Below are 12,175 nucleotides of genomic sequence, written 5' to 3' on the forward strand. Positions count from 1 at the left end.
GGGACAGTTTTGTCTGGAATGTATTTTTTCCATACCTTTACTTCTAAGTGTTCTGTGCCAATAAATTTTAGGTATTTTATAACCAAGGGATAGCTGTGTTTTACTCCTAGTCAAATACTGTCTTTTAAATGGCAAATTTAATTGGGTAACCTTCATTTTGATATTTGGACTCATTTCTTATATTTGACTTTGCATTCTAATTTGTCATGCCAGTCCTTTCTGATTTCCTGCTTTCCATTGGACTCATTGTTTTTTTTTTTTTTTTTTTTTTTTTTTTTTTGCTATTACCCCCTTCTTTCTAGTCTACATTAATTTTATTATTTTAGTGGTTACATTTAACATAAAATATAAACCTCACTTAAGAAAATATAACAATCAGTATGTCTGTCCTCCTTATAAACAATACAAGGACATCAACATGCTTTAATTTGTTTCAGCCACGTTCATCTTCTGTAACTATTGTCTAGTGTTTTTGGTTCATTGGTTTTTCTTAATATTCTAGTATTATTGTTTTTTTTTACAACTAGTATATTTATTTAGATGGATTTTTTACCTCTTCCTTGGTAATATTATTGCTTATTGCATCTCAGTCTTTCTTCTGAGTTCAATCTTTTTATTTCAGTACACTCTTTAGCATTAATTCTTCTAGTATGAATCTGTGAGTGGCAAAACTTTCCAGTCTTTGTCCAAAAATTATTTCAGCTTTACACAAAAAACAGTTCATCTGAGCACAGAATTTTAAATTGAGAGCTATTTTGCTTTAGAACTTCGAAGGTATTATTCTATCGTTCCATGACTTCTATGATTTCTGATGAGAAATCTATAATGTTGTAGTGGAGGAAGCAAAACTTTACTTCTGCCCTCAGGATATTTTGGCTGGGCTTGAGAATTAAATTGACAAAAGAGATGTCAACAGGAGAAAAGTATATAAATTTATTGAATGCAAGTTTTACGTGGCACAGGAGTAGGACAAAGAATGGAATGCTTATATGAAGAATCTGACAAAGTGCAGTAAGCTGTGAAAATGTGACAAACAAAGGGGGTTAGGTTACAGTAATTAATTAGGTGGAGAAGTGACTCGAGAGATAAGGGTTGGTGTAACAAGGTTTATTTGTACAGATTTTCCTTGGCCTTAATTTTCTGTCCTTGATGAGAATGATACTTTCCTTCTGGTATAGGGAGGGCATCTTTCATCTCCTACTTTTAAGAAACAAAAGGAAGGTCAGAGTGTTTGTGCACCTGCTGTTTTTCAAGTGTCTTTAATTCCAAATAGTCAATATGTCAGAGTGACATATTTTGGAGTGGTGTGTTCTGAATTCCTTCAATGTGATTTATCATAAAAAGTAAAAGGAGGCCGAGCACGGTGGCTCATGCTTGTAATCCCAGCCTGTAATCCCTGCACTTTGGGAGGCCGAGGCGGGCAGATCACCTGAGGTTAGGAGTTCAAGACCAGCCTGCCCAACATGGCAAAACCCTGTCTCTATCAAAAATAACACACACACACACACACACACACACACACACACACACACACACACACACACAATTAGCTGGGTGTGGTGGCAGGCGCCTGTAATCCCAGCTACTCAGGAGGCTGAGGCAGGAGAATTGCTTGAAGCGCGGGAAGGTGGGGGCGGGTGGGGGGAGGTGGTGGTGGTGGGGTGGAGGTTGCAGTGAGCTGAGATGGCGCCATTGCACTCCGGCCTACTACAACTCTTAGTAATTTTGGAATTACACAAATCACATAAAAACCTGGCATTAGGCATAAGAAAGTGTCATATTAGTCTGATTATAAAAAATAAGTCAGCCAGGCATGGTTGCTCACACCTGTAATCCCAGCACTTTGGGAGGCCAAGGTGGGTGGTCAGGAGTTCGAGACCAGCCTGGCCAACGTGGTGAAACCCCATCTCTGCTAAAAATACAAACATTAGCCATACATGATGGTATATGTCTGTAATCCCAGATACTTGGGAGAATGAGGTAGGAGAATCGCTTGAATCTGGGAGGCAGAGGTTGCAGTGAGCTGAGATCAGGCCACTGCACTCTGAGCAACAGAGGAAGTCTGTGGGGGGTGGGGGGGAGGAGAGTCAATATCACCATTTTTATTTATTATCACTTATAACTATTCGACAATGCATTTAGATAAGAAAGTCAACTATTTAAAACAATAGGACAAAATTATATGATTTTTCTGCCTACCTGGAAAACCACAGAGGAAAAAAGCTGGACAACAGAAATGATAGAATTTAATAAGGAAGGAAATACAAATCAGTACCAAAATCAAGAATGTTCTATCTGTAAAACATGGTCAATCAGAAAACATAATAAAGAAACCCTTCTAATATTTCCCCAAAATACACTAATAAAAAAGAATACCTGGAGATAAATTCTATGAAACGTGTGAAAGTTCTGTAAGAAGAAATCAAGGCTGGGTGCGGTGGCTCACACCTGTAATCCCAGCACTTTGGGAGGCTGAGGTGGGCGGATCACCTGAGGTCAGGAGTTGGAGACCAGCCTGGCCAACATGGCGAAACCCCGTCTCTACTAAAAATACAAAAATTTGCTGGGCGTGGTGGCAGGCGCCTGTAATCCCAGCTACTCAGGAGGCTGAGGTAGGAGATCACTTGAACCTGGGAGCCGGAGGTTGCAATGAGCTGAGATCGTGCCACTGCACTCCAGCCTGGGTGATAGAGCAAGACTGGCTCCAAAAAAAGAGAAGAATCAGAAACTTCTATAAGTAAATTGTTTTGAAAAATCAAGAGGCATGTCTCCTTTAACATGTATTCACCATTTTTTATACATTTTATTCTATCTAAACATTTAGTTTAATGCAATTTTAATAGGATTGCATTAGAGATGGAAATAAAAGTATTATGTAGTGCATTTGGAATAAAAGAATATGCAAGTTCTCTCCTATAAAGTCAAGTCCCTCCTCTTCTGCCTTTCCATACTTTGCTTTGGCACGTCTGGAGAGTTAAGTGCCACTTCCTTGACAAAGTATATCTACATTAATTACTTGGAATTCATCTGTTTAGATTTATCTTATATCCTGATTTTAAGTTTCACATTTGCCATGTTCTAAATATTACCCAGTTTTATTCAACATATAGTTGCCATTTCTGTTTTCAAAGATCTTCAGTTTTTTCCTTCCCTAATTGTATCCCTTACTTATTATTTATGCAGGTTAATTCAAGGGATGACTGACTGTTGTGACTTGATTGTCCTTACTTGGCATGTTTTATTTTATAGAACTTTACCTGCTTCTATATATGCCTTATTTTGTGTAGATATCAAGTGTTTAGCAGTTTTTTTTTTTTGGTAACCAAATGAGTTTTTTTTTTTTTTTTTTTTTTTTTTTTGAGGTAAGGTCAACTGTTGAATATCGTACAGTAATTTTTAGTTATTTGGCAGCGTTACTGAATGGGTTTTGCTTTTCAGTTTCTCTTGGTGTTACAGCACAAACAGCAAACACAGATCAACAAACTATTTTGCCTCTTTTTGGTAGTCAAAACTTTTGAAGCATATACTGTTCCAAATTTCTAAACTTCAAGTTATGTTAGGCCTTCTAGTCCTATTCCTGCCTGAGTCTGACACTAGTATCTCACCATCACATATGGTGTAAGGCTTCTTTTTAACATCTTACTTACATTTTAAGAAATAATTCTATTATTCTTTACAAAGTGCATGAAGCCACAGGTATCAAATATATATATGCTTACCCAAATTTTAACTTATTTTACTTACATGTCACATTTGAGTATTTCGTGAGACTGCCATATTTGAAAGGAAATTCTTCTCTAAAATGTACTTTAAGCAACCAGCCAGACTAATGTCGCCTGGACTTTAACTGTAAGGTTATACCTCTTCTGCTTGTAATGCAATCTTCACTTCCATACGTAACCCTTAACATGACATACATAGCTAGTTTGAGATAGTCTCGCTCATGTTACCCAGACTGGAGTGCAGTGGAACGATCTTTGTTAACTGTAACTTTCACCTCTCGGGCTCAAATAACCCTCCCACCGCAGCCTCCCGTGTAGCTGAGACTACACGCCTGCCACACCAGACCCGGCTAATTTCTGTGGGATAGGGTCTCCATTATGTTAATGGTTAAGTCTCAGGCTTAAACGACCCTCCCGCTTTCAACCTCCACAAGTGCAAGTACTGCTGCTCACAAGCGTGAGCCACCTCGCCCAGTGACACATATAATCAAAACTACCTCACGCTAATGGTTGATGCAACGCTCCTTGAAAATTCAATCCCCTTACATTCCAGAATGTCTTTAAACGGGTATTGCTTCTGACAGGTGCCGGCTAACATAGCTGCTTAACAGCACTTAACGTTCTGTGAGGCACAGCCTTTTCTGAGATGGTAAGTGGCTCTGAAAAGAGCCTTTTGTTTTCACTTCTGACACTTAAAAGTCACTATGTACCAACGACAGCCCGAAGTTACTTGCTTTGGGCTTTATGGTGGTGACTCTCAGTCTTCTTGGGTAGCAGCACTGCTTGAATGTTGGGCAGGACCCCGCCCTGTGCAATGGTCACGCCGCCTAAGAGCTTATTGAGTTCCTCATCATTGCGAATAGCTAGCTGCAGGTGGCGGGGAATAATGCGAGTTTTCTTATTATCGCGAGACGCATTACCAGCCAGTTCAAGAATTTCTGCTGTCAGGTACTCTAACACTGCCGCCAAGTACACTGGCGCCCCTGCTCCTATCCGCTCCGCATAGTTTCCCTTACGGAGTAAACGGTGAATTCGACCTACAGGAAACTGCAAGCCTGCTCTAGAAGAGCGAGATTTAGCCTTGGCGCGTGCTTTTCCCCCCTGCTTCCCTCGTCCAGACATTTCTACACTGCAGAATTACAGCAACACCAAATATCGCATCCCTAAGGGCGCTACTGGGCCTATTTATAGTCTGACTGAGGTTGGAATTTTGCTATCTGATTGGCTGATGGCTTTCTACCCAATCAGAAAGTCTTACTAGAATCGCCTTATTTGCATTCACGCCACTTCGCATTGTCCAATCAGATTTTGGATACCGAACATGGCAGCTGAGGGCCGTGCCTATAAATACCGCACCTTTCAGCCGGCTGCACCATTCGTTTACTTGGTGACGGTCGGAGTTGAGGTGTTACTAGAGCTGTTTAACACTTAAAAGCGCTGCTTAACACTTAAAAGAGCTGTTTAACACCTAAAAGAGCTGCTTAACGCTGCAGAAGTTCGTGGCAGTTATGCCGGAGTTATCATCTAAAGGTGCTACCATTTCTAAGAAAGGCTTTAAGAAAGCTGTCGTTAAGACGCAGAAGAAGGAAGGGAAGAAACGCAAGAGAACACGGAAAGAGAGCTATTCTATTTACATCTATAAGGTGCTGAAGCAGGTCCATCCGGATACTGGAATATCTTCTAAAGCCATGAGTATCATGAATTCCTTCGTCACTGATATCTTTGAGCGTATAGCGAGTGAGGCATCACGCTTGGCTCACTACAACAAACGCTCCACCATCTCTTCTAGAGAGATTCAGACGGCAGTGCGCTTATTGCTGCCGGGAGAGCTGGCTAAACATGCTGTGTCTGAGGGCACCAAAGCTGTCACTAAGTACACCAGCTCCAAGTAAGCCTGCCAAGTAAACGTCTGTCATAACCCAAAGGCTCTTTTCAGAGCCGCTTAAACATGCTGAAGGAGCTGTGGACTATAATGTACGTTTCTGTGTAAAGGCTATCTTCATTATAAGCCACTCAATCAGCTGTGGGCTTAAGGTAGAGGAACTACTTCCAACAAGACCAGCCTGGCCGGGGACCATTTGTTTATACGCCTGTGTTAATCCCAGCACTTGGGAAGGCAGACGCTGGCGGTTCACGCAGTTAAGAGATGGTAGACCATCTTGGCTAACAAGTTGAAACTCTCGTCTCCGCTAAAAACTCGGAAATCAGGTGGGCGTGGTATCGCTTACCGTAGTCCCAGTTTATTGGGAGGTGGAGGCAGGAAAATGGCTTGAACCTAGGAACCGAAGGTTGCAGCGAGCCGAGGTTGTCACTGCACGCCAGCCTGGTGACAGCGAGATTCTGTTTCAAAAAAAAGCGGTAGTTTGTATAAAAGCTACATCCTGATCGATATTGGTATGTTTAAGGTTAGCATTATGTATATAAAACTACAAAGCGCAGTCACGTAGACAATATAACTTGCATTATGATCCCAAATTTTTAAGACCTCCCAAAAAGGCAGTAGTTGAGAGGAAGTTACGTTTTGTGCCACAAGTAAGGCAAGGTGTGGAAATCATTTTGGGAACTGGAGAACTCACAAATCTGATTTGCAGGAATGAAACATTTAAAGTGTCCTGTGATTTTCTTAAATTTATAATAGTTTCCTTCATTGTCGTGTTAACTGGTTGTTGACCTCCATCTCTAAGGGCTCTCAAGCATTAAACTGATTGCAGCCACCTTAAAAACGAATCAAATGTTACTTCTTGGAAACCTGGTTAGCTGGAATTCTCAATCCGTTTAACGCATGTTCATTTAACCTTTATCTTTTAACGAAATTTCGGATGTGTATATGTGCTTTCTTTAAAAAGTTAGTACCGGCCGGGCGCAGTGGCTCACGCCTGTAATCCCGCACTTTGGGAGGCTGAGGAGGGCAGATCATGAGGTCAGGAGATCGAGACCATCCTGGCTAACACGGTGAAACCGTCTCTACTAAAAGTACAAAAAATTAGCCGGGCATGGTGGCACGCGCCTGTAATTGCAGCTACTCAGGAGGCTGAGGCAGGAGAATCACTTGAACCCGGGAGGCGGAGGTTGCAGTGAGCCGAGATCATCCCACTGCACTCCAGCCTGGGTGACAGAGCAAGATTCCGTGTCAGAAACAACAACAACAACAACAACAACAAAAGAATATATCGATGTACAAGACCCGTTCAAATAAGTGTCCCAACACTTTTGTGAACAGTAAGGCAGTCCCTGCAAAGCCCCTGTGTGCTTTAGCTGGGAAATCTTCCAAGGAGGTGACAAATCGGGGGGAAGGGGCATCTAGCATCTATGCTCACCTTGTATTGGGGATGGGATCATCTCCAGTCAGGGATTCATGCTTCTCCAACACCTTGGAAAACAGCAGGTATCACATAACTGCCAAATAACCTTTCAACTTTGTGACCACTGTCAGTAGACTATCCTGATTACCCAAGGACTTTTAGGCTCATTTGGGCAATGGATAAGTAGGAATACCAACAAATAAAAACTCTTTTTCAGACTAAACTTCATGTAGCTTTTATATCGATGTATTTTGGCTCCAAATAACAGGAAATGCTAGCTGGACTGGTTGAGATAATAAGTAATGCAACCAAACAGGACAACCTAAAGGCAGAGAAGTTCCACCAATAGGATGATCACAGCCCTGGCTCCACTACTCTGCAGTCTTGCCTCTGCCCCTCTCCCCATTGTGATTTTGCCATCATACTGGTCACAGTTCCAAGTGTTCATGCAGAGATGATAAAGTAAAGGCAGGAAGAGTCACTCTATTCCACTGGGTTTTGGACTGAGAGCAAGAAGAGTCTTCCCAGAGGACCCCAATCCTCTCAGGTCCATTTTCTACAACTGAGCCTAGTTCAGGTGCTGCCTGAGTCATTCACCTACAGAAGACCACAGGATGGGTGTGAACTGATCATCTACCTTCATACATATTTGGCATTTTAAAAAGTTAAATATAGTTCTGGGTATTTTGTTTTTGTTGTTACTGTAAATGAGGTATTTCCTATTTATTATTTTTTAACATTTTGTTGTTATATATGTAAGACTGCTTTCTGTGCATTATTATTTTTTATATCCTTCTAGTACCTCATTGAATTGACTTACTTTCCTATTGGTTTCCTGGTAGATTTTCTTGAGTTTTTCATGTTTGCAATACAGGTTGAGCATCCGTAATCCAAAAAGCTCCAAAATTCAAAACTTTTATTGTATTATGGATTTCTTTCCTAGTCTAGCTGATCCTATACACAGCTTAATATAAATTTCTATGTACATGCAATAAAATGTTAAATACTATTAATAAAACAATGCCAGATTGAGTTTTCAAAATATTTTTAAAAATGTGTGATATAGTAATATTTGTGCTTCAAATAAGATTGAAAATTGTAATATTTTAGTGCATACATTGTGGAAAACACTATAGAATTTCCTCAAAATTTAGAAATAGAACTACCATATAAATCCAGCAATCCTACTACTGGGTATATATTGAAAAGAAATAAAATCAGATTCTCAAAGAGATATCTGTACTCCCATGTTCATTGCAGAATTATTCTCAATAGACAAGATATAGAGAGAACATAAATGTCCATCAGCAGATGGATAAAGAAAATGTGGCATATATACATAATAGAATACTATTTGGCCTTAAAACAGAAAAAGAATCCTGTCATTGGCAGCAACATGGATGAACCTGGAGGATGTTAAGTGAAATGAGCGAGGCACAGAAAGACAAATGCTGTGTGATCTCATAAGTGGAATTTTAAAAATGTTGAACTCATGGAAGTAGAGAGCAGAGTGGTGGTTACCAGTGGCTACACTTGGGGAGTGGTGGGAAGATATTGGTCAAAGGATATGAAATTTCACTTAGGAGGAATAAGTTGAAGAGCTCTATTGTACAATATGCTGATTATAGTTGGTAACAATATGTTCTATTCTTGAAAATTGCAAAGAAAGTAGATTTTAAGTGTTTCCGTAACAAAAAATATGTGGGGTAATGCATATGTTAGATTGATTGCTATTCCACAATGTATACATATTTCAAAGCATCATAGTAAATGCATAATTTTTATTTGTCAATTTAAGAAATGAAAATGGATGGAGAGTGGATTTTAGGGAGGCGAGATTAAGAGCAGTGAGATTAATTAGAAACTGTAATTCAGGTGACAGATATGAGTATGCAGACAAAAATGGTAGCTGTGGAGATGGTGAATAATCAGACAACAGAAATATGTAGGAAGTAAAATTACCATATCTTGAGAGATTGAAGTGGATAGAAGTTGAACAGAGACTATTAGAGAAAAAATACATTTCTGGTTTGGACAACCATGTGAATAGGGTGGTACTCATGGATATAGAGAACACAGAAGTCCAGGAAAGAGTTCTGTTGGAATCAACTGGAAATCCCTGTGGAGAGAATTCTTAAGTGGCTAAGCAACATTAAGAACTGTGATATTGAGTAAGCAGTTTACTGGAGTTCACGGAGATGCAGAAACCTTGGGCTTTGGACCTCAAATCCCAGCAGATAAAGGGGAGTTAGCCTGATCACTTCTCATAGTGTGCAAGAAAAGGAGCGTAAAAAGCACAAGAGATGCTGCAAAGAGAGCTATTCAATTTACATCTACAAACTGCTGATCAGGTCCACCCGGACTTGGAGGATGTTTTGCACACATTATGGCCAAAGTCAAGAAAAAGCAAACAGCCTAATGCTCAGTGCCAAACTTCCCTAAGTGGGGAGCTCCAGGCCTTTTTTGTCATCGTAGAGGGTTTGTAGTAGAAAAAGTCGTAGACAAAAAGTCATATTTCCCCATGGCACTGTCCACAGAAAGAATATCCCCATGGACCCAGGATTATGGCAGCTCCCCTTGGATTGCTTCAGCTGTGAGGTTTTAGCTTTCACCCAAACTGCTGCAGAAAGAGTTAATGCGAAGTTTAGACTTAAAGATAACCATGTATGTCTAGTCCAGGAAAAAAGTTTATCAGTCTGGCAATGAGGCACACCCTATAATAAAATAAACATTCTACAGCCCTATTAGAAGCTTTCATTGGCTCTTAAAAGAGCCTTTGGTTTGTGGAGCTCATCTGCTGGCTGGATCATGTTTTACTTGGAGCTGGTGTACTTGGTGACAGCCTTGGTGCCCTCCGACACAGCATGCTTGGCTAATTCCCCGGGTAGCAGCAAGCGCACGGCTGTCTGGATCTCCCTGGAGGTGATGGTCGAGTGCTTGTCATAATGCGCCAGGTGGGAAGCCTCACCTGCAATGCGCTCAAAAATGTCACTAACAAAAGAATTCATGATACTCATGGCCTTGAAGGAGATTGCAGTGTCCGGGTGGACCTACTTCAACACGTTGTAGATGTAAATAAAATAGGTCTCTTTGCAGCATCTCTTGCGCTTTTTACCCTCCACCTTTTGAGTTTTAGCGACTGCCTTGTTGAAGCCCTTTTTGGAAGTGGTAGTGCCCTTTGAAGCAATCTGCAGCATGTTTGTCTTACAAGTTCACTGGGAGATCAGTAAGTGATATTTGACTGGAGCGAAGTGTGATATTTATAGGTATGGTCCTCAAGCTACGTCATTTGCATCCAACATCTGATTGGATAATAGGTAGAGGAAGTATGTAAATAAGGCAATAGCAGTAAGGTTCTCTGACTGGATAGATGGCTATCAGCAAATCAGTCAGATAATAAGCCACAATCTGCCGTCAGACTAGAAATACGCTGACTACCCGTTTTAACAGGTGTCTTTTTCCGTTATAACTTTTATTTTTAAGCTATGTCTTAGACTAGGGAAGCTCGGGGAAAAGGCACGCGCTTTTCATTCAGAGAGGTTCTGCAGTTCCTTATGAGCTGTGTCCGCCGGCTGCTCAGCAAGGGCAGCTATGCCGAGCAGGTCGGGGGCGGCTCGCTAGGGTACCTGCCGGCGGTTCTGGAGTACCTGACCTCCAACATACTGGAACTGGTGGGCAACGCCATCGGGACAAGAAGACTCGCATCATCCCACGCCGCACGCAGCTGACCATCCGCAACAACGAGCTCAACAAGCTGCTGGGCCGAGTGACAATGGCCTAGGGTGACGTCTTGCCCAGCATCCAAGCTGTGCTGCTGCCCCAAAAGATTGGGAGTCACAACCACAAAGTCCAGTGTGAATAACTACGCAAGCTGTAAAAGCCAGCGAAGTGACTTGAATGTCTAATGTCTAGAAGAAGAAGAAGAAAAACAAACAAACAAACAAAAAAAAAAAACCAAACAAACAAAAAACAAAACCCAAAGCTGAAATCAAAGGCTGTTTTCAGAGCCACTCAATTTCTGAGTAAGAGCTAGTTTACAAAAAGGATTACAAAATGCTGTTTCGGGCCGGGCGCGGTGGCTCAAGCCTGTAATCCCAGCACTTTGGGAGGCCGAGACGGGTGGATCACGAGGTCAGGAGATCGAGACCATCCTGGCTAACACGGTGAAACCCCGTCTCTACTAAAAATACAAAAAACTAGCCGGGCGAGGTGGCGGGCGCCTGTAGTCCCAGCTACTCGGGAGGCTGAGGCAGGAGAATGGCGTAAACCCGGGAGGCGGAGCTTGCAGTGAGCTGAGATCCAGCCACTGCACTCCAGCCTGGGTGACAGACCGAGACTCCATCTCAACAACAACAACAACAACAACAACAACAACAACAACAACAAAAAAATGCTGTTTCGTCAATAAGACTACAGCTTTCGTAAAGAGGACTCAGAACAGTTCTGGTTATTGGGGTATCCGAAGCAGTTTCCTTTAATACTCGGTAGTATTGACAGCAGAACTTGATGTTTCTGAGGGAAACTGTTTCAGTACCTACTTCAGGTAGGCAGGGCAGTCATCATAGCAGGCTCCTGGAAGGGGAAATGCCATTCTTCTTGGAAAAATGAACAAACAAATTAGGACGTTATCGTGACAACCTTTCCTGAGAAAAATGATGTGAAGACGGGGAATCCTATTTTGGGAGTTGAATTTTAGTTAGGGAGTCGAATTAGACTGATTAGAAGCAAAGGAAGAAGATTTGTAAACTTGCAGCTTTCAGTACAACTCTTGTTGGGAGAGTATTGACATCAGTCAAGGAATGGGCATATCTAAACATACTCCTAGGGCGCATGTTTTCTTCTGCCAAAGAATTACCTTCCGAGAATTCTAGGATGGTTATATGTCTAGAAGACCGTAGCCATGCCATGTTAATAAACCAAAAGATAAAAGGTACATATGGATATTTGATACCTTGTTTATGTGAAAGTGCTTAATACACTATAATAAAGTTTATAATGTTTATAAGGTTTATAAGCTACACACTAAGATACCCATAATTAGGCTTTGGTTTGAGATATAACGGACACACTGAGATATAAATATCTTCATACTTATAAATACTCATAAGTATAAAGATACTAATATTTAATATGTGGGTTATATCTCAAACC

The 12,175-nt window shown here is 41.2% G+C and overlaps 2 protein-coding genes and 2 pseudogenes across 2 annotated transcripts; 2 read left to right on the forward strand and 2 right to left on the reverse strand.

The window, feature by feature from the left end:
* Positions 1–4,405: 4,405 nt before the first annotated feature.
* Positions 4,406–4,865, reverse strand: LOC104663752 (histone H2A type 1-A). The gene has a single exon (XM_010365087.1). The coding sequence runs from the start codon at positions 4,842–4,844 to the stop codon at positions 4,449–4,451; it is 396 nt and encodes a 131-aa protein (XP_010363389.1). The 5' UTR covers positions 4,845–4,865; the 3' UTR covers positions 4,406–4,448.
* A 238-nt stretch (positions 4,866–5,103) lies between these two features.
* Positions 5,104–5,661, forward strand: LOC104659463 (histone H2B type 1-A). The gene has a single exon (XM_010359531.2). The coding sequence runs from the start codon at positions 5,231–5,233 to the stop codon at positions 5,612–5,614; it is 384 nt and encodes a 127-aa protein (XP_010357833.1). The 5' UTR covers positions 5,104–5,230; the 3' UTR covers positions 5,615–5,661.
* A 4,176-nt stretch (positions 5,662–9,837) lies between these two features.
* Positions 9,838–10,221, reverse strand: LOC104663733 (annotated as a pseudogene).
* Positions 10,222–10,394: 173 nt separating this feature from the next.
* On the forward strand, positions 10,395–10,886 carry LOC104663726 (annotated as a pseudogene).
* The last annotated feature ends 1,289 nt before the right edge of the window (positions 10,887–12,175 follow it).

The sequence above is a fragment of the Rhinopithecus roxellana genome, chromosome 4 (genome assembly GCF_007565055.1).
Source record: "Rhinopithecus roxellana isolate Shanxi Qingling chromosome 4, ASM756505v1, whole genome shotgun sequence".
In the NCBI taxonomy this organism is placed as follows: Eukaryota; Metazoa; Chordata; class Mammalia; order Primates; family Cercopithecidae; genus Rhinopithecus; species Rhinopithecus roxellana.

Excerpts from the sequence above, each read along its gene's own strand:
- LOC104663752 (XM_010365087.1), bottom strand. The coding sequence starts at position 4,844 with ATGTCTGGACGAGGGAAGCAGGGGGGAAAAGCACGCGCCAAGGCTAAA.
- LOC104659463 (XM_010359531.2), top strand. The coding sequence starts at position 5,231 with ATGCCGGAGTTATCATCTAAAGGTGCTACCATTTCTAAGAAAGGCTTT.